The sequence below is a fragment of the Myotis yumanensis genome, unplaced genomic scaffold (genome assembly GCF_028538775.1).
Source record: "Myotis yumanensis isolate MYYU_CA2020_CCGP unplaced genomic scaffold, mMyoYum1.0.hap1 SCAF_3, whole genome shotgun sequence".
NCBI lineage: Eukaryota > Metazoa > Chordata > Mammalia > Chiroptera > Vespertilionidae > Myotis > Myotis yumanensis.
The window spans coordinates 169,496,691-169,519,546 of record NW_027223754.1 but is presented as its reverse complement, the minus strand read 5'-3'; the positions used below and the strand labels follow the sequence as shown (position 1 = coordinate 169,519,546).

The following is a 22,856-nucleotide window of genomic DNA, read 5'->3' as shown; positions in this document are numbered from 1 at the left end:
TGTTCGGGTTGGCCAAGAACTGGCAGTGGCATTTACTTAAAAGCCATACGGAGAATCGGTGCTTGTTCACTAGGTCACTTAGCAAAAATTACTTTTGTCTCCCCTTAGTGCTTCCCCATCTCAAGAGTAGGAGACCAGAAGGACACTAAGCCATTTCCTTATTATCTGAGGAGCAACCTTGACTTCGTCAGCTAGGTTATGCTGCTGAATAAACTCACATATTTCACAACAATCTGGCTTGAGGACTCAAATGGTGATTGTTTCTCTTGCAGAGTTGCAGTGGCAACATTATAATTAAAACAAGCAAAATGAAAAGGGTTGGCATTCTCCCATGGCCATCTGTGACTTCTGTGTGCTGGTACTTAGAGTCCAAAGGGGAACTGGATGTTTGCAATGAAAATGAAAGAAAGCATTCTTCTTCTTATGCCTGTTATATTTTCCCCTCTAAAAAACATGGTTAGAAATTATGGTATTAAATAATTTTAAATACCATTGCCATAACCCATTCATTTATTATATTTAGCACTTGAAATATGAGAATATATAAGTTAATTATAAAATTAAACTTGCTATCTTGATTCATGCACTCTTTTATTATAGTGCTAACCTGAAATCTTCCATTTTTAATAATATTTGCAGATTTTGATTTTACTATGAGAAATTATGATACATGATCTGACTTGTTTTGATTGTTCCAACATTTTAACACAAGTATTTTTAAAAGAAGTAAAAGTGATTTTTCCCCTTGTAGATGTTACAATAACTGTGTAGCATGATCAGAAAGGAATATGAGATTCATCACTGGAATAGAATATTATAAATAATTTAGAGCATGAATAATAGCTAATATATTAAAACACGTAAAAGCATATTATATCGAATCACTTATAATTGCTACTTTTAGTAGGGTAAAAGGTGGTCAGATTTTGGCAATTTTGTTTGACTCAGCTCATAATATATTAGTTAGGAGAGTCTGCACATTCCTGGTTTAATCAAAATGAAAGTGTGTAATAGCCCTGTGAGTTAGCGCTTAAAACCTAATGCCAATTCTTCTCTCCCTTGGTTTAATGTCTGCTTTCAGGCAATTTGACTATGCCATAAGTCTATCTTAAAGTGGCTATGAATGGAAGAAGGAAAACAATAGTAACTAATTTAGTTACTTAGAGTTAAGTATTTTTGAAAATTCAGAAGTTAGGTTAGAATGACTCAGACTATGAAATAAACCACGTTTGGGGGGATTGTCTACATTGCTTACATGGATACCTCTGTCTCTGATGACCATATAAAATAAATATTTGAAGAGGCTATTAAATGCCTATGTTTCCAAATGAGATCAAGATGATATGAAATTTTTGAGAATATCTGCATATTTTCAGCTGAAGAAGGAAAGTGGTTTACCATAGGACAAATCCTCCTCAGAGTCAGTAGATCTAAGTTCTCACTGAAGTTCAGTCACTGGCTGTCTGTGTGACACAAGCCAGTCCCCTAACCTGTCAGGAAGCATTTTGTTTGTTCACTTGACCGCAACTCCTGGTCCACATATACATTCACACTTGCTTAGCAGCAGCTCCATGGCATCCAGGAGCCCTCCCAGAGGTCAGAAGCCATTGGGTCAGAAAAGCACTGTTAGCCCTTCTTATCTCAAATTCTAATTCTTATTCATCTAAGAGGAATTAGCAACAACTGAGGAAAAGCAAACAAGTTAGAATTTGAAAACATGGAAGTGAGATTCACCACTCAAGCTGATGATTATTTATGAGTTCTTTCTATTTGGTGGCCATCAACCAGTCAGTGATATTGATGAGCCAGGATGTCCTGCTGGTGCTGGCTGCGGCCTGAAGGGAAATAATCCAGATAATTGCTTAATTAGATGCTTCTTAAAGAGAGAAGCTGGAACTCCCCAAGAAGCATGGTCCAGAGTAAGCATCTTTTCAATCATATTGCTTCAGTAAAACCAAAGGATATTGTATGGATGGCCAGCCTCCCTCAGGTTCCATGTCTGCTGCCATGGACATATTCCTTTTAGCTCTTCCCTGGCAGTGGGTGTCAGTGTCTGTCAGTTTTAGTTTTCACTGTTAAGTATTCCGAATGATAATTTTCCAAGGAAAAGAAATGAACTCTTAGCTACAAACATTGGAACAGGAGGGTCCTAGCAGGTGTTTCCTATGAGAGGCCATGTGGACAATGGTTAGGACAGACCGTCATGAGTGAGCCTGGATTTGACTCATCTTATGTCACTTATATCTGATATTTTACATAACGTACAAAGTCTGTAATCCTAGTTGGGTTATTTGAATTTTCTGTAACTCAGTTTGAGCAATAGTAAATCGAGGGTGGTGATAACAGGGTTGTGGTAAGGATTGTATGAGTTAATTTGTGTAAAGTACTTACACCAATGCTGTGCACATTGTAAGTGGCATATTGCTGTGATTGCAATTTGCTATTATTACTGTCCTTTTTTTCACATAAAAGTTTTATTTTTTGTAAATCCTAACTGGGTCTTTTAAACTGGTGTTGTGACTGAATTATCATAGCATGGTAAAAATATAACAAATATAAGCAGTGGCTCAGAAATCAAACCACATGCAACACATTGATTTTTTCAGCCAAATCTAGCCAAAGCACTGAATATAATTTTGGAGCTCTAATGACCAATTAATGTATTCTGGTTCCCCTATTCATTTTCTTTTTTCTGTTCTCTGGAGTCTTTATTTTTAGGGCTCTTTCTGTGAGCTGTATGTATGCATATTTAATAATTGCCATTTTTATTCTCTTTATAGTATTAAATATTAAATGTCAGACAGAATACCTCCTTTAATTTCCCTTTGGAGTAATAAAATATTACCAGTAACTTTTTCTTGCGATCTATGGCAATACTCTTTGTCAAAACAGAAGTACTTAATAAAGTCAGGAATACACCTATGTAAAGCTCTTAGAATATTACATATTGGAGTAAATGAAATATATCAAAGCAAACATCTGAGAGGTGAATTGATACAGATTTGGTCTTAGGAAGCTCTCATACAACAGTCATTATGAGAAGCTCCAATTGCCAAAAAAAAGTTTAATGATTAATTTTAGTGATTTCATTCACAATGAGATTATCAACATGAATAAGAACAATTTATTTAAAAAATCTTATAACAGATGAAGTTTCTGATTGCTCAGCAGACACTTATTCCAAACTCACAGATTTTGACATCTAAAAACGTTGCTCTTAATATTTAATTTTACAGCATCAATTTACATATGTAGACCAATGAAGTAACATTAGAGTATGAATTCCTATATAATCAACTTTCCTCACAAAAGGAGCTTCCAGGTATCTCTTAGGGAAAGTGCAGGGGACGATATTAAAAATACTAACCTGTAGACCACAGACTCTGAGCAAGAGAAAGGGCACTGCCCCTAGAGCTGGAGCAAGGTGCTGGAGCATCCTGTCTCCGGGGCTTCACACCTTGGTGCTGAGTATCAGGGAGGTGAAGGGCTTCATGAAGGAGGCTGGGGAGGCAAGGAAGGATGAGCTTGTGGGAACTGGGACCCTAACTATTTACCAGCCTCTTCAGCCATGCAGTGCAGCCTAAGGAACTATATCTATTCACAGCATCCTGTGGGACATCATTTGAAAAGCTAAGCGTGATGAGGAAATACCCTTATTACCAAAAGGAGCTTTGAAGAATAGTCAATATTTATCTTTCCTTCATGGAGGTTGTTATATTCCTTGTTGACAAGAGAAATTGTGGTAATTTGATTAAAGTTTCTCAAACTCAAAAAAAACCCAAAACACAGGTTGACTTAACCTGGAGAAAAATTTGTTTAAAATCACATTTTTCTTATATTTCACTATATAATATTTGCAATGTTTTTCTGTTGAATTGTAGAAATAATTTTTACAATTATTTAATCTATTTGAATTTCTGGAAATAATCAAAGGTATTCTAAATGGTAGTAGAGACGATCTGTAATTTACATTTTGGAGATCATGAGTCAAATTATTTTGAGTTTGTAATTTTAATGATATAAATGAATTTTTATTATAAATTTTTGTTTTTCAAAAATAAAATAATATATTTTTATCTCTGGGAGTAATCTAAGAAGGTATTTGTTATATCCATTATATCAAAATTCAAAATTTATGCTAATACTTTGTTCCAAATAAGATGTTTTGAAGAGAAAATCCAAAATTTTGTTTTAGAAATTTGTATTTTATTCAATTCAAAAGAGAAATCTAAGATAATTTATATCATTTTTTTTGAAATATCAATTATAAAAAATTAGAGGGCAAAAACAGTTTGTTAATTCCCAAAATGGATAAGTATTCATATAAGGTATAATTCCATATTTATATATTTTTTTCTTTTTTCATTATTTTCTTTCTTTTATTATTTCTTTAGATATATATTTCTTAAAACTATTTTTATCTTTTATTTTCCTCTTTACAGTTCAAAACAATATTGAGGTACCAATATAGCTCTGAAAGAACTGCATTGTGGACAGTTCTCTAGCAGATTAAATCCGTATTTTAGATTTACTTTGAATGACAATATTAAAGACTAATTTAAGTATCCTATATAATAAAAACCTACTATGCTAAGTGTCCTACTGTTCAACCATTTGGCCAGTTGCTATGACACACACACTGACCATCAGTTGGCATGTGGAGGCAGACACTTCGACTGGTAGGTTAGCTTACTGCTGGTGTCCAGCCTATCGGGACTGGGCAAGACAGGCTGGACACGCCCTGGAGCCCTCCCGCCACCCCTCCCTGGGCCGGATCATGCACCGGTGGGGTCCCTTGGCCTGGCCTGAGCCCTCTCGCAATCTGGGACCCCTCAGGGGATGTCAGAGAGCCGGTTTCACCTGATATCTGCAGGCCAGGCCAAAGGACCCCATCAGTGCACGTGTGCACCAGGCCTCTAGTTTTTTTTAATGAAGAGCTTAACTGATAATTATTACAATTTTTAAAAATGTTCATTGACTTTTATCTGCATGTAATTATGCAAGATTTTATGGGACCTCCAAAGATACATAAGAGAAAAATCTCAGGCCCCTAGTATCTTATAACAAGCAATGGGCAATCAGACATGATGTGACCTACATTGATCACTAGGCCACAAGCTATCTGTCATGAGACCTATGAAGTTGGCATGTAGAGGTGGTTTCTCTATAGAGCTCATCAGGCTATTAGGAGAATGATGGGAGTTCTAACTATCTCTCTCTTTTTGTTAAAAGCTAGTAAAGTCCAAGGACTTCCTCACCCATTTACCATCTGTCTATGCTCTTCCATAGACATGTTCACTGCCCTCAGTAAAGGATGTACATGCAGTGAGAATGTACACACCAATGTCCTCTTTGCCACACATTGCACTAACCAAGGTCATTTGTAATATTTTTGTTGTTAATTTCTTGCTCTGTAATCATTATCTTAATTTCCTTAAGGGAAACTCTTTGAGGAGATGCTATCATATCTTTTTTCTAATTCAGAGACAGCACTTAATTTACTTCTTTTTTCATCTTTCTTTTGGTGAATGTACCGTAGGATAGGTACTTGGCCAGGGGTAGTAGACATTTAATATACTAGCGCAGATAACATGTACTCTCCACTGTCTCTGTTATTATGTCTGGTGTTCTTTAACAAGTGTCTTGTTCCTTGCAGGACGGTTCTGTTCACTCTGACTTCTGTGGTTGTACTCGTCATCACAACTGACTGGATCAGCTGGGACAAGTTGAATCGGGGATTTTTGCCTAGTGATGAAGTTTCCAGAGCTTTCCTGGCTTCTTTCATCTTGGTCTTTGACCTCCTGATTGTCATGCAGGTAAGTGTCTTTGTGTTTGCCTCTTCTCATGGAAGCTGTGCTGCGCTTTGTTCTCAGTCTAGCAAACAAACACTATACAGGGAAAGGCTCCATAAAGCTAGAGGAGGGCATTCTTCACAGTTACTATTAATGGGGCCTCCTCTGATCATATTTTCAGCAATTTTACCAGGATAAGCCAATTAGGTTTTTATGAGATGGGCACCAGAAATTCATTGAATGAGCATTGCAAAGTGGGCCCCTAGAAACCGTACAGTGTTTCCTGCCAAGGCTTCAGGGGAAACAAAGCAAAACAAAACAAACAAAACAAACAAAACACAGAAGACCCCCTGTCATTCAGTAAATGGAAAGCTGCAGAGATGAGGATGATATAGAGCCAGCAAAACGGGAATAAGCAATTGCCAAAGCAACTCAGGGTTTATAGCAGTTGAAATGGAATGATATAAAAATGCTCTTTCGGTTATGGTTATGGAAATTATCACTTTCTTTCCGGATTCACCAGAGGTCCTTCCATTTTTATGTAAACAATATTTCTGCCCTGCTTAGCAACAGACTGTTTGTACAATAGCATCCTGCTAACCAGTGCTGCTCATGTAATCTTCCAGTGTTAATGCTTTAGGATCTTAGGAGTATCCTTTGAATGGGACAAAAAGAGACATTAACTATTTCTTGGCATTTTATCATGCTCATTAAATGTCCATCCATTTACTAGACATTTTTGTGTTGCTTTCATAAGGTAATTTTGTTTTTTTTCTTCCCAAGGCATTATGTTATTAGAACAAAGGCTCCATTGCTGAAGGGAAAGTATAGTCCTTTGTGTTCTGAATTTATGTGAGATTTCACAGGATAACAGATTGGTTTTCTCATTTCTAGAGGTAAAAAGAGACCATTTTAAGAAATATTCTGTAGTATTTAAATAGAGAAAGAGGAGAAAAACAATCTTTTTTTAATATAATGTAGCTCAAACATTAGGTTCAACATGGTTCCTGGAGTATATAGCTATTTTAATGGATGATAATTTAAAAACATCATTGCTTTAAAAATTATTTGAAGATATAAAATTAAATTCTTTGTTGCACCTAAAAATTGATGTATTTATCATTTCTTCCACATAGTGGACAAAGCCCTGGGTTTTGAGTGAGAAAGTATTGGTGGGTTCCATATCTGCCTCTCCTTACTGTAGAACTTCCTCTGGATGTTTATAAGACTGAATTTATAGTACTTATGCAATGATGTATCATGCATTGCTTGTTTAAAGGCTATTTTTTCTCTTTCCATCTAATACTCCTAACATACTTCCTTAAGTGAAATATCTGCTTTGGCCAAGTGGCCCACTTTTACCTCTTTGAATCCATCTTAGAGTCAAAGGTATAAGTAGACAAGTGCATCACTGTCTTTTGAATTTGTTCAAACGTGTATTTGTGAAAGCAAAAGTTTTCTGATTTCCTACTACCATCCACTACCTCTACTTTATTTAAATAGTTTAAATTATTCTTCCTCTAGTTCACTAAAAGCAGGGACTTGAAGTGGGAAAACATTACAATGTACAGATATTATCACTCACTCAAAAACTACCTAAAGGAGAGAGGTGGAAGAAAGGAAGCATAGTCAGGTTTCTACAGGCGGAATCAGCAGGATTGGGCAGGGGAAAATATTCTAGATCAGTGGTTCTCAACCTTCCTAATGCCACGACCCTTTAATACAGTTCCTCATGTTGTGGTGACCCCCAACCATAAAATTATTTTCGTTGTTACTTCATAACTGTAATTTTCTACTGTTATGAATCGTAATGTAAATATCTGATATGCAGGATGTATTTTCATTGTTACAAATTGAACATAATTAAAGCATAGTGATTAAATCACAAAAACAATATGTAATTATATATGTGTTTTCCGATGGTCTTAGGCGACCCCTGTGAAAGGGTCGTTCGACCTCCAAAGGGGCCGCGACCCACAGGTTGAGAACCGCTGTTCTATATGAAAGAAATGGCATGAAAATGTTTACTGACTAGTAAAGTGTTGAAGTGATCAGAGTAGCCAGAGCACCAGATGACTGAAGATAGTTTGCACTGAGGAATATATCATTTTTGCTACAAGTAACAGTAACCCTGCCAAGCTAGCTTAATCCAAGGGGGAATGTATTCCTGTGTCATAGGATGTCCTACAGAATCAGGGGAGGGATGCATTTTGGAGACACATGAAAGCCAAGACTAAAGTGTAAGAGAGAACCCAGACCTACCTTTTCTTCTCTGCCTCTCACACTTTTTTATCCACCTCTGCTTTATTTTTCTCTTTCTATAAAGCAGCTTCTTCAACTTGCCAGCTCACAGATGGACACAACCAACACCTCATAGGAGGCCACTCTCTAGGTGCCTAATTCCAGATTCCTGGCACAGGATTGAACTGTGCCTATCTGTGAACTGTCTGGAAGTGAGGCAGTCCCCCTCCCCCACTTCCCCACCCCTAAGAGGAGAGAGGTTGGACCTCAACAGCCAAGTTAGTAGGTATCTAATACAAAGTGTAAAAATTAAGGCCCCAAAAGTAAGTTTTTTAACTCCTCTTTCTCTCCCCCGACACTGAGTCAGCTAGCCAAGCCTATTGATTCATCTTTTGCTCTTTATCTTGTAGCTTAATCCTTCCTTCTCATTCCTCTGCCACTATTCCAGTCCTGTCTATCCTCTGTATTATCTATATATATAAAAACCTAAGCACCTGTTACGACCAAACGACCAGAATGACTGGTTGATCAGCTGCTGTGATGCGCACTGACCACCAGGGGGCAAACACTCGATGCAGGAGCTGCCCCTGATGGTCAGTGGGCTCCCACAGCAGGACTTCCACTCAGCCAGAAGCTGGGCTCATGGCTGGTGAGTGCAGCTGCAGTGGTGGTGGCGGCCGCAGGAGCAGTGGGACCGGGATGAGCTGCAGTGGAGCTGTGCCCGGCCCCGGCTGGGGTTCCTCCCTAGCTGCTTGCTGTTTCAGCACTGCTACATCCCTCAGGGTCCCGGATTGCAAGAGGGTGCAGGTCAGGCTGAGGGACCCCACCTGTGCACAAATCTGTGCACTGGGCCTCTAGGAATAAAATAATCTACCTGTGGAACCTTCTGCCTCCAAATGTCCTGGGTCCCATATACCCTGTTCATAATCTAATCTGAAATATCATGTTGTATGTGTCACTTCTTAGTCAAAAATAGTCAGAGACTCCTCACTGTCCAAGAAAGTAGTCAGTGACTCCTCATTGTGAGTGCACTCCACAGTCTGGCCCTGGCTGTGTTTTCTCCCACGTCTCCGGTGTTCTAGCTCTACCCTAGACCAAAGGGCTTTTTTTCTTGGCCCTTGACAACAGCACACATATTCCAGGATGTCTCTGAGCCTCTGTTTCCTCCCCAGATGAGTCTCCCTTCTACTGTGCTCATCTAGATCCTACCATTGAGGACTGCTCCAACTCCCCTTCATTGCAGCCATGTGATTACTTCCTGCTCTTAACTTCTTGGAACTTTGTACCTGGACTGCAAATCAGCATTTCCTGACCTATAGAGCAGAAGCCATCGCTTATAACTATCTATCCCGGGAGGCTCCCTAGCACATGGGCAGCAGTAGGCCCAGAGTAATAACTGCTTGATGAGGATAAAGAAGTCTCATTTCAGCACTGAGTCTCCTGTAAACCCTGTCCCTTTGGGAGCATCATATTGTAGTTCTGGGAACTAATGCATGTGGTAAGAAAGTGAGTTTAAAGAAACAGAGCCCCAGAAGGCTTCTAGATTCCAGACATTTAAAAATATACAATACAAATATCCTAACAAGACTCCAACCAACTAAACTGTGATCTAATCCATTCCATATTCACATATTGCAGACAAAGGAAAAATAGAAAAGTAGCAAAATTAGTGGAAAAGGAGCCAGTACTTTCACTAAATGTTTGTCCTCATTCAAGTTATTCAAGTGGTTTAAAAGCAAGTAATCCTATACTTTTCTAATGGTAGAAAAATGTAACTTACACTACCAAAAGATATTTTAATGTTTGGTAAAAAAAATAAAAAGTAAAAAATAAAAAGTAACCATAAGAATATAGTACTATTGCTGTAAATTTTTAGTTTTACCAAAACCAGCAAGCTGATTCTGAATATTTGTAGTGAAAGTAGAATTATTTTTGAGTATGTATTATAGGATTTTCTACATTTAGTGTGAAAACTATTTGTTGTACCACATTTTTATGAAGTTCTAGTCAAATCTCTAAAACTAAGGCAAAAACGGATCCCAGTTAAATATAACACGACTCATTACTACTCACCCATCATTACAGGACATAAGAAGAAAATTATAAAGAACACTTCCTCAAAGGAAGTTTTAGTTCAAATTCTATTTAATATTTATAATTATGGCATTGATGTTATTATACTGCTTCAGTTCATTAAATATTTAATTTGCAGTTATGTCCCACCCATTCATCTCCTTTGCTTGATTGAAGAACAAATATATCTAAGATATATGAATTAAAAATATGATGTGTCATAGAGTAAGCAAAGAAAACAAAGTCTTAGGCATTTGAGAGAGAGAGAGAGAGAGAGAGAGAGAGAGAGAGAAAGAGAGAGAGATCAGAGTAGACAGAGTAGTAGGAGAAAGCTTCAAAGGAGAGAGAGTAGAAGGGCAGGCAGCTAGAATTTGAAAAGGCAGAACAATGAACGAGAAAAGGTTTTTGAGCTGAGACTAGTATCATACTCTCCAAGGTAAGAACTCAGTTTTGTCCCATTAAGTTCAGAAAACATTTAGGAATTCATTCCTAGTGTGCATCACCTCAGGTGTTAGAGACAGAAGTCAGGGGAAAGGAGATCAAAGACCATGACACAGTCCTCAGGAGTTTGAAGTTGCGCAGAGGAATTAATAATTTAATAGACTGAACAAGAGTAGAAAAGTAGAGACATTTTAGAAGGAATTATATATTTGGAAGAACTATTCAGGTAGAAATTAAACATTTCCACCTTTGCCACTTTTAAATTCATCTCCCCCCGCTGACCCAGAATCTAGTTGCTGATATCAAGGGTTCAGAAGACAGGAAGTTTCTCTTTCTAACATAAAGAGTAATCTGTGCTTTTTACTAGACAGGAACAGGGAGGAAGAGAGAAGGAAGAGAGGGAGGAGAGGTGAGGAGCCAGAAAGATAGCTTTAGGTTTGGATGATTTGAGGAGCTAGTAAAATTCTCCAGTGTGTGTGTGGATGGGTGGAGGTGGACAGGAGTAGACAATGGTAATGACCATAGAGACTGATGAAGTTACATCTGTTGTGAAGTTTTCAATGATTCGTTGCCTCTTATAAATGCTTTATATAACTGAACTCTAGATATTGGGGTAGGGAAAGCATCAAGATAGCATCTGCTGAAGAAAGTACCCAGAGGAAATACTTTGCAAGATCTATCTATACTATCTATGTCTATGTCTATGTCTATGTCTATGTCTATGTCTATGTCTATACCTATTGTCTCTTCTATCTATCTATCTATCTATCTATCAATCTATCATCTATCATCTTCTTGAAACTTTCTTCGCTTTTTCAACCTCTCCTCTAGAAGGCTTCTCTCATCAGGTTTGTGTATGTGTGTGTGTATCTTAGATATATGTATACAAACAGATATATAGCATAAAAATACATTATATATGTAATATATTAGCTTTATGGATTTCAAGGTGATGAGAGAAGTCTTGTAGAAGAGCAGCTTTTAAAGAGAAGAAGAAAGATTCAAGGATCATATTTTGATGAATCTTCACATTGTTGGTACATTTTTTCAACACTCCTTTCTCATAGTTTATCTATATACCTGCTTAATATCTTTGTACCTACCTACCTCCTATATCATGTGAGTTCCTCAAAGAGGAAATGTGTTTTTCAATTTTTTCATTTCCACAACTAGCTCATGTTCAGTGCACTGCAGTTTTACCATAAATATTTGCTGAATGAAAGAATAAAGGAAATGAACAAAGCATTATTTCAGAAAAGCCAAAAAACATGAGATTTTTCATGATGTAAAATATTTACCAACAGCAGGAGAATGAACCATCAGTAATATTAGATTAGGTCATTTCCACTGAATTACAATTTTACAGATATTAAATATCCAAATAAAATATGAATAAATTCTTCTGTTAAGTGTTAAAAAGGACTCTTGCTCTAGTTGAAAAGCATTTAGAGAAAAGTGATATTTTCTGAAAAGTAATTCTTAATGCACTGAAAAAATAATTATGAAAATTACATTCTACAAACATTTCGCTGTGCAACATCTAAAATGTGTTTGCTTTCTATTTTGTGCATGGTTCTCAGAAGTAGGTTGACTAGTTTAAAAAATAGATATTATTACTCTTGGTAGAATATATTTTAAAACCCCATTGACCTGACTTTAGTAGTGCATTGCTTCTGAGGTCTTAGCTGTAGAAAGTAAAATCAATCACTTTAGAATTTAGGGCAGAACAACAAGCACGAACCTATTTTAATTAAACAGCCATGCTGTTTAGACAAATTGGTATATATTTTCGGAATGAGTGATTCCAACTGATTTTGTTTACAGGCTACTTAGAAAGAAAAGGTTGTTTAAATGTCTGTCCACCATTTTAACATATTCTTCAGCTTTGTGAATACCTTATATAACCTTCTTCAAAGTATTTTAAACTCCTCTCACAATTGTTTTACATCTCCATTTTTTAACTCAAGGTTTACACTCCTATTTGAAAACACGGTAATGGTAATTTCTGTCATTGGTCCCAGCAAGGGGATATAATTTAAGTATTGCCTGGATTGACCATAAATGCCTACTATGTTTAGGTGCCTAAGACTTTGAATCTCACCCTTATTTACTGTCACAATTTTGTGTATCTGACATCACTGCTGGCCCAATGGAAAGAGAGAATCTCTGTTTAAGGAGAATCATAAAGGGGAACCTCAATGTGTTTACTAGAAGCCCCAACGACTAGCCCCCAAACAGTAGACAGACTTACCCTGGTAAGTCATATCCGCACAGCATGGAGGAGTCCAGCCAAGTGGACAGTCTGTAGGGTTTGCCAGAGAACACGTCTTGGCAGGTGACTCATAATGGAAAATTTCACCAGAAGGGAATAGTTGAACTGGACGCATTGGGATTAACGAGCAAAAAAAAAAAATTAGGAGCTAATCATGGGTACTGGAGTGACAAACACACTTGAAAGTGAAACTAATAATCTGGTGAGCATATGCTACAGATCACAATTTTGAAACAGGCAGTAAATTTTATGAGGATTATTGTGAGCAAAAGAGATCACTCAAGTCTTTATGGATAATGTGGGAAGAATGTAGCTTGAAGGAATGATAAGATTTGGTTAAGCAAGTGGAAAATAGAAACATTTAAGTTTTATCCCAATTTAAATACTCTAATCCCCAAGGTATTTTTTTTAAAGAGCTGGAACATGATTTAAAAACTGGGGAATATATAAATTCTATACTATTGCACATGAGCAATAATTTTTCAAAGCCACATGAGGCAACAAGATATAACTTCTTTGAATTTTGCTTTTCCAACCAATAGACGCATGATTGTTTCTAGGTGCTGTGGAATGATTAGTGCCTGATCATTACTCCAACACAATGCACCCATTTTGGGTCTCACCCCCATTTTTGCTTGTGTGTTTCACAGTTGGCCCTGGAAGTCATGTGTAGCAGTTGCCACTTGTCATTGCAACTGTTTTACAAGATTTAAAAAGTACAATGTTGAATTCTGACCCATTCAGTCATTTCAGTCGGCCTCCAGCTCCTCTGTGGCAGGTTTTGAACTCAGAGTATGGTTATCCTTCAGGTCAGAATGTTGTAAGCTATGCTAAATGTAAGCCGTATTGACAGACATTCATTTCGAATAGCCTCTCCCCAATGCAGATGGGCCAATACTTTGTGACTACTCTCAATGGAGTGTCAAGCATTTGAGCTTTTTCTTGGGCTAATTTTTTAAGGTACAATCATAAAGTTAGAAACAAGTTAAAAAAGAAAGGTTGGCGGCAATGAAAATTTGAAAAAGCCAGTACAACCACCCCCACTAACTGAGAACATTCATTTAAACCCATGCCTAAAATAAAAAATGAAAAACAAATATTTTTAGACAGACAACTTTAATATCTTAGAATCATAACATTTTAGAGGAGGAGGAACACTTAGGAGCGTATGATCACCTCCTGATATTTACAGCTGAAGCCTGAGGTCACCAAGTTAGTCAGTGGCTGGGCCCAGGCTAGAACCTGGGTCTTCCAAATCTCAACCCTCTATCCCAATTAGTCATTCCAGGCCTCTTTTGATTTTAGCTAAGGAAAACGATAAAGTGATGATACATAAAGAAGTTAAGAGTCTGAGTCACAATGCAGTGTAGCCATAATCTGCTCATAGAGATGCACACTAGGGGATGATTCTCACCCGTACGTGATTATAAGAAACATCAAAATTCTTAGAAAAATTTGAGTTCTCTGTTGATGGAAAGGTTACCTGAAGTTTCTGGTTTGGTAAGCTGGCAGTGGTGCCTGGGAGTTACTAGGCACCACAGATGATTCTTATGACAGTGGTCACCGCACTAGAGTCAACTGTGTGCTGGTTAAAAATGCAGATTCTTCGGTCTGCCTCTTATCTAGTGGCATCAGAATCACTGAGGAATTTGTTCTGAGAGGTTGACTTTTTATTTAGTCTAATCTTATTTCTCTGAAACTCACTGCTCTAAGTTAATACACTGGTAATAAGTGAATGTTTGTTGTTACTTTGGTTCAGATGACTTTATATAAAAGAACCCCAAGAAAATTCCAAATTGCCAGGTATTACTTGGAATTTATTGCATTTGATGAAGTTTGAAGAATTGTTCAGAATTTTGCATTTCTCCTATAAAACTACATCATTCCTGTGGTGCATATTATGAACACTGAACAATTAAAATCAAATATGTGCCTGGTGTATTTTTCTCTTATTTTTGCTGAAAGTATATTTTATAAATATCCCTTTGTTGAAAAAATGTATTTATGTCTAAGGTGCTTACCATTTCTTTAATCTTTGTTTGATTGTAATAGCTGAGTACATTTATTTGACAAGTTGAATAAGATCTAAAGTGCAAGAATAGCATGAAACCAAAGAGGTATATTTTTCTTAGTTTTACAAGAAAATAACTTTATATATAAATATATGTGTCTGGGGGGGTGGGATTAAGTGTTTATATATTTTTTCACTCTTCCCTGGGAATTCTAAAGAGGGTGAGTGCCAAGAAATATCCTTTGATTTAATGAATAGGGTCCAAGGTATGGATGGAAAAATGAAAAAACTGGAGACCTAGAGAGGGATTCTTTTTTAAAAAAATTTCTTTATTGGTTACGGTATTACAAATGTGTCCTCATCCCCCCCATTAACCCCCAACACCCCCCCCCCCCCGCCAGAGGGATTCTTGCCTATGCAGTAGGACAGTAGGAGACAGAAGGTTGGAAGGAATTGTTAGGGGGGAAATAGAGAAGACATAGAGTTGACAGCTGCCACAGCTAATAGAACTTGGAAGAGAGGATTTTCTGAAAAGTTTACTCTGCCATTTACAATGTTGTATGCTACATCCAGCTTCCCAAGAAAATTTCAGTTAATATAATTCTACAGTCTTTTTGGCATGATTTTTCCCCAGCCCCAACTTCCTCTTTCAAATCGAAATGAACTATTGGGCAGGAGTCAGTGAAAGACAAGGTTATGGAGGCCAAGATACATTCTGATATTTGGAACATGAAAATTAACGGGTCCTTACTTTTAATAAGTAAGTGAATAAATAAGGTCCAATGGGTGTATTCACCTTATGGCCACCGCTTCATGCAGCTTTTGAAGTTGTTTCCATGAAACTATCTCTTAATTGACTGGAAGCCAAACTATGTCTCCTTTCAGGCCAGTGTAGCAAATCCCTTTCCCCTAACTACTCCTTGAACATCAGTGTCCTCTGAGGCTCTGCCCTAGCTTCCCTTAACTTTTCCTCTCAGCTACTTTTTCCACGGCAGTTTCAAGCTCTGCCTTGGCCTCAAGTCCTCCTTATAGGCTGGCCTTTCTCAGGGCCAAATGTCTCTGCTGGAATTCAGACCTGGATGTCTAACCTGGTTTCTGAGGTTCGTCATAACAAAATCACTAGCCTGTCCTGAATACCCCAGACTGTTATCTACTCAGTCACTCAAGCCAAAAACCTGGGAAATATTCAAGATTTCCCCTTTTCACTTATCTTCAAGTCAGTCATCAAGCTTACACATTTTTCTTGCTAAATATCTCTTTAATTTCTTTCTCCTTTAAACCTGTATAACCTCTGCCTTAGTTCAGTTACCATCAACTTTCACTTACATGAGTACAATACTCTTTGTTTTTAATTTAAATTCCTTATTGTTTAATTTATTGCATTTTTCCACCATTGACCTCACGCGGGGCACCCCTAACCCCCAATACATGCCCTCACCCCACACGCCCCCTCTATGTCCATTGCTTATGCTCATATGCATGCATACAAGTCCTTTGGTTGATCTCTTACCCCCTCAACCTCTGCTTTCCCTCATAGGTTGGACAGTTTATTCTATGCTTCTATGACTCTGGATCTATTTTTCTTCATCAGTTTATAATGGTTTTTATTATCCATAAATGAGTGAGTTCATGTGGTATTTTTCTTTCATTGACTGGCTTATTTCAGTTAGCATAGTGCCGTCCAGTTCCATCCATGCTGTTGCAAATGGTAAGAATTCCTTCTTTTTTTACAGTAGTAGTCCATTTTGTAGATGTACCAGTTTTCTAATCCACTCATCTGCTGATGGGCACTTAGGCTGTTTCCAAATCTTAGCTACTGTAAATTGTCCTGCTATGAGCATAGGGGTGCATATATCCTTTCTGATTGGTGTTTCTGGCTTCTTGGGATATAAACCTAAAAGTGGGATCACTGGGTCAAATGAAAGTTCCATTTTTAATTTTTTGAGGAAACGTCATACTGGTTTCCACAGTGGCTGCACCAGTCTGTATTAACACCAGAAGTGCAAGAGGGTTCCATTTTCTCCACATCATCTCCAACACTTGTTGTTAATTTGTTGATGATAGCCATTCTGACAGGTGTGAGATGGTACCTCATTGTCGTTTTGATTTGCATCTCTCAGATGATTAGTAACTTTGAGCATGTTTTCACATGTCTCTTGGCCTTCTATATGTTCTCTTCCAATAGGTATCTATTTAGGTCCTTTGCCCATTATTTTGATTGCATTGTTTATCTGCCTTTTGTTAAGATGTATGAGTTCCCTATACATTTTGGAGATCAAACCCTTATCAGAGATAACATTGCAAATATGTTCTCCCATGCAGTGGGCTTTCTTGTTGTTTTGTTGATGGTTTCTTTTGCTGTGCAGAAGCTTTTAATTTTGATGTAGTCCCATGTGCTTATTTTCTCCTTAGTTTCCATTGCCCCAGGAGCTATATCAGTAAAGATATTGCTACGACAAATGTCTGCTATTTTGTTGCCAATGGCTTCTTCTATGATTTTTATGGTTTCCTGCCTTACGTTTAAGTCCTTTATCCATTTTGAGTTTATTTTTGTGTATGGTGTAAGTTGATGGTTTAGTTTCATTTTTATGCATGTATCTGTCCAATTTTCCCAACACCATTTATTGAAGAGGCTATCTTGACTCCATTGTATACTCTTGCCCCCTTTGTCAAATATTAAGTGAGCATAATGCTTTGGGTCGATTTCTGGGTTCTCTGTTCTGTTGCATCGGTCTATGTCTGTTCTTGTGCCAGTACCAGGCAGTTTTGAGAACAGTGGCTTTGTAATAATGCTTAATATCTGGTAATGCGATCCTTACAACTTTGTTCTTCTTTCTCAAGATTGTTGCAGCTATTCGGGGTCTTTATTTTTTATTCCAGATGAATTTTTGGAGAGTTTGTTCTAGATTTTTGAAGTATGCCATTGGTATTTTAATGGGGATTGCATTGAATCTGTAGATTGCTTTGGGTAGTATGGACATTTTAATTATGTTTATTCTACCAATCCATGAACACGGTATATTCTTCCATTTCTTTATATATCCCTCTATCTCTTTTTTAAGCATCCTGTAATTTTCTGAGTGAAGGTCCTTTACCTCCTTGGTTAAATTTATTCCTAGGTACCTTAATTTTTGTGTTGCAGTGGTAAATGTGGTTTTTTGTTTTGTTTTGTTTTAGTTTTTCCTTCTGGGAGTTCATTATTGCTGTATAAAAGAGCCATAGATCACTGGGTGTTAATTTTGTATCCTGCTACATTGCTGAATTCATTTACTAAGTCTAATATTTTTTTTAGGGAGTCTTTAGGCTTTTTAAGTATAATATCATGTCTCCTATGAATAATGACAATTTTACTTCATCTTATCCTATTTGGATGCTTTTTATTTCTTCTTCTTGCCTGATCACTATGGCCAGCACTTCCAGTACTGTGTCAAACAAGAGTGGTAAAAGTGGGAATCCCTGTCTTGTTCCTGTTCTTAGGGGAAATGGTTTTGGTTTTTGACCTATGAGTATGATATTGGCTATAGGTTTGTCATATACGGCTTTTATTATGTTGAGGTATGATCCCTCTATTCCCACTTTGCTGAGAGTTTTTATCAGGAAAGGGTATTGGACTTTGTCAAATGCCTTTTCTGCATCAATTGACATGATTATGTGATTTTTGTCTCTCAATTATCTTTATGTGATGTATCACATTTATTGATTTGTGGATATTGTACCAGCCTTGCATATCTGGAATAAATCCCACATGGTGTATGATCTTTCTAATATAAAGCTGGATCCGATTTGCTAGGATTTTGTTGAGGATTTTAGCATCTATGTTCATCAGGGATATTGGCCTATAATTTTCTTTCTTTGTAGTGTCTTTATCTGGTTTTGGGATTAAGGTAATGTTAGCTTCATAGAAAGATCTAGGAAGTGTGCCTTCCTCTTGAATTTTTGTAATAGTCTGAGAAAGATAGGTTTTAGTTCTTTGAATATTTGGTAAAACTCCCCTGTGAAGCCATCTGACCCCTGGCTTTTGTTTGCTGGAAGTTTTTAGATGACTGCTTCAAGTTATCAGCCTGTTGAGATTTGTTGATTCTTCTTGGTTGAGTTTTGGAAGGTCATATTTTTCTAGGAATATGTCAATTTCCTCTAGGTTTAGTTTGTTGGAATAGAGTTGTTCATAGTATTTTTTTTATAATCCTTTGTATTTCTGTAGGGTTTGTTGTTATTTAGCCTCTTTCATTTCTAATTTTGTTTATTTGGGTCCTCTCTCTTTGCTTCTTGGTAAGCCTGGCTAGAGGTTCATCAATCTTGTTTATCCTTTCAAAGAACCAGCTCTTGGTTTCATTGATCTTTTGTATTTTTTTTTTTTTTTGGTCTCTACGTCATTTATTTCTGCTATGATCTTTATTATCTCCTCCTTTCTGCTAACTCTGTGTTTTCTTGTTGCTCTCTTTCTAATTCTTTAAGTTGTAGATTTAGATAATTTATTACCATTTTTTCTTGTTTTTTGAAGTAGGCCTGTAATGCTATGAACTTCCTCTCAGGTCTGCTTTCACCGTGTCCCATAGGTTTGGGATTGTTGTGTTTTCATTGTCATTTGTTTCCAGGATGTTTCCAATTTCTTTTTTATCTCTTTGATAACCCAATCATTGTTCAATAGCATGCTATTCAGCCTCAAAGTGTTTGAAATTTTTTTATTGTTTTTATTGTAGTTGATTTCTAATATTATGCCATTGTGGTCTGAGTAGAGGCTTGATATGATTTCAGTCTTTGTGAATTTGGAGAGACTTTGCCTATGACCCAATATGTGATCTATTTTTGAAAATGTCTCATGTGCACTTGAGAAGAATGTATATTCTGTAGCTTTGGGTGAAATGTCCTGAAGATGTCAATGGAGTCCATCTGAGCTAGTGAGTCATTTAGGATAGTTGTTTCTTTGCTGATCTTTTATCTAGAGGATTTATACAGTGATGTCAGTGGGGTTTTAAAGTCCCCTACTATGATCATATTGCTGTCGGTCTTTCCCTTGATATATTCCAAAAGTTTTTTTTGTTTGTTTGTTTTGTTTTGTTTTTTTAGTATTTGGGTGCTCCTGCATTGAGTGCATATATTTTTACCAGAATTATCAATCCCTTTAGTATTATGAAGTGGCCTTCCTTATCTCTTGTTATGGCCTTCACTTTGAGGTCTTTTTGTCAGATATAAGTATTGCTACCCCAGCTTTTTTTCATTTCCATTTGTCTGAAAGATATTTTTCCATCCCTTCACTTTCAGTCTGTGTGAGTCTCTTGTTCTGAGGTGGGTCTCTTTTAGACAGCAGATATATGGGTCATGTTTTCTTATCCAATCAGGCACTCGATGTCTTTTGATTGGAGCATTTAGTCTGTTTACATTTAAAGTTATTATTGATAAGTACTTGTTTATAGCTATTTTTATTTTTTTGCCTATGTTACTCCCCCGCCCCCTTCTTTTTACAACAGTCCCTTTAGCATTTCTTGCATTGCTGGCTTAGTAGTGATAAACTCTCTTAGCTTTTCTTTGTCTATGAAGCTTCTTATTTCCCTTTCAATTTTGAATGATAGCCTTACTGGATAGAGTATTCTTGGATTCAGTCCCTTGCTTTGCATCACTTTGTATACTTCCTTCCATTCCTTTCTGGCCTGATGTGTTTCTGTTGAGAAATCATTTGATAATCTAATGGGATATCCTTTGTAAGTAACATTTTGTCTGTCTCTTGCAGCCTTTAAGATTCTCTTTTTGTTGTTAACATTTGCCATTGTAATTACTAGGTGTCTTGGTGTGGGTATTTTTGGGTTTATCTTGTTTGGGATCCTCTGTGCTTTTGTGACTTTTTCTTCACCAAATCAGGAAAGTTTTCTGACATTATTTCTTTGAATAGGTTTTCTAGCCCTTGCTCTTCTTGTTCTGAAACCCCTATTATATGTATATTGCTTCATATCATGTTGTTCCAAAACTCCTTTCAGGCTCTCCTCCTGTCTTTTGATTTTTTTTTCTCCAATTGCAGTTCAGATTGGGTGTGTTTTGCTTCCCTGTCTTCTAATTTGGCCCTCCACTTCTCCTAGTCTACTGTTGAAAGCTTCCATAGTGTATTTTATTGCAGCTATATCCCTCTTTATTTCCTCCTGATTTTTACATAGGTTGTTGATTTTTTCATTCATCCAGTTTATGAACCGTTTGACCCTTAGTCTGAATTCCTTTTCTGACATATTGCATGCCTCTGCTTCATTTAGTTCCTTTTCTAGTGTTTTCTCCTTTTCTTTCTTTTAGGGGTTGTTCTTCTGTCTCCCCATTTTTGCTCTCACTGAAGGATCTAGGTGTCGAATCACCTGGGGCCTGTGGCTGTAGCGGGGAGCCTGGTGGTGGGTCACTCAGTCGTGGGTGGCAGCTGCTCCTCTTGAGGTCACAGGGCAGCAGCTGCTCCTCAGGCATTTTTGGGGCTGCCGCTTTTCAGGCGGTTGCAGGCAGTGGCTGCTCCTTGGGTAGTCACGAGCATCGGTTGCTCCCCTGGGAGATGTGGCGGCTGCTCATCGCGCGGTCACTGGTGATGGCTGCTTCCTTCCTGTGCAGTTGCTGGGTGGCCGCTGCTTGCTCTCTGAGTAGTCTCTGAGCAGTGGCTGCTTGCTCCTGGTGTGTTCATGGGTGGTGACTACTTGTCACCACCCATGTCGTCATGGTCAGTGGCTGTTCATGTGGCTGCTGGCATGGTCGTGGTGCCCAGGGCTAAAGCGTCTAGCAGGCAGGAGGGGAGTGCACTCCAGAACTCACAACAGCCCTCGGTTGGGGAGGCTAGAGTCTGAGTTTTTGTGTGTTCATAGCCAAGGCAGCAGTTCCCTGGTCGGTGTGGCTGTAGGGTCCCAGGTGGTGTCTGAGGGCACCCTGGATGGATGGAGGTGAGGCTGGACTCCAAGTCACTGCCACTCTCCCCTTCAAGTTGGTGTGGCCTCTGTGGCAGAGCTGGCACTTTGGGAGAGATTACTGAAGTAGCAGAGGTTGCCTGGCTAGGCAATCCCAGTCCGCCAGCCCCCAAAGGTCATGCAAGATCTAGCTGTCCCTCATTCAGACACACACACACCATACATCCACTCACTCCCCTTTTACTCCCTCACTCACTCACACTTTCTCCCTCATTGCCATCCTCCCAGCTGTCGTCTTGGAAAAAAACTGACTACAATACTCTTTCTCTTCTTTCAGACTTACACCATTTCTCCAAAGTAATATTTTAAACAAAAAATCTCATCCTCAAAATTCCTCTAATAGAAATTCTATTCATGCCATACCAGGCCTTTCATCATCTAGCCCATGCCTATCTACTGGCTTCTTCCTGCTATCACCCTCCTTTTCTTTCCCCACCCACAGCTCCATTTTATACTCCATAGATTCTGAAATACCAGCTGATTTCCCAAGCCATAATGCATTTTTCCTGGTGTGGGCCTTGGCACATGCAACATGAGGGCCTCTCCTCAATGTGCATGCTTTGCTGCCCTCAGCCATCTTTTAACCCTCAACTTAAAATGAAACCTCTCTGTGTAGCCTCATTTTCCTCTCTCAGATAAGCTTAAGTGTGTCTTTTGTTTCCATAGAAGTTTTTATAGATTTCAATTCTAGCTATTCCCCTGTTGCATTTCATTTGTTTGTGTGCATGTATATAATCATTTCACTGAAAGGTTGTGAGAATTACATGGAATAGTTCAGCTCCAACACAGAGAATATTCAGCAGATATTGGTTAAACCCAGACCAGTACCTAGACCAGTATATGGCAAGTCACTGGGTCTCAAGAATCATGTTTTATTCCAAATGGAAGCAATTTTATTACACATTTTTTGGGGATCAAGGTATTAATATGAGCAACTTACAAAGTTTCTATGTGAGAATCATATTTGTATTGATCAGAAATGGAAAAGTTTGTTTTCACAGGTCTTATTTAAGGTCCTATTGACATTAGATAATCTGTGCATTAAATTTCATATAGATTCTGGAAATATTTATCATGTAATTCAATTTCTTCATATTTTACAA

At 37.8% G+C, this 22,856-nt stretch overlaps 1 protein-coding gene across 2 annotated transcripts in view; it reads left to right on the top strand.

Moving 5' to 3' along the window:
- The window catches only part of TMEM117 (transmembrane protein 117), a 427,129-nt gene that overhangs the window by 340,764 nt on the left and 63,509 nt on the right, over positions 1 to 22,856 (top strand). For both annotated transcript variants that reach the window (XM_070407800.1, XM_070407799.1), the window contains exon 6: positions 5,657 to 5,816. In XM_070407800.1, coding sequence (XP_070263901.1) covers positions 5,657 to 5,816 — 160 coding nt within the window. The remainder of the gene's footprint in view (positions 1 to 5,656; positions 5,817 to 22,856) is intronic.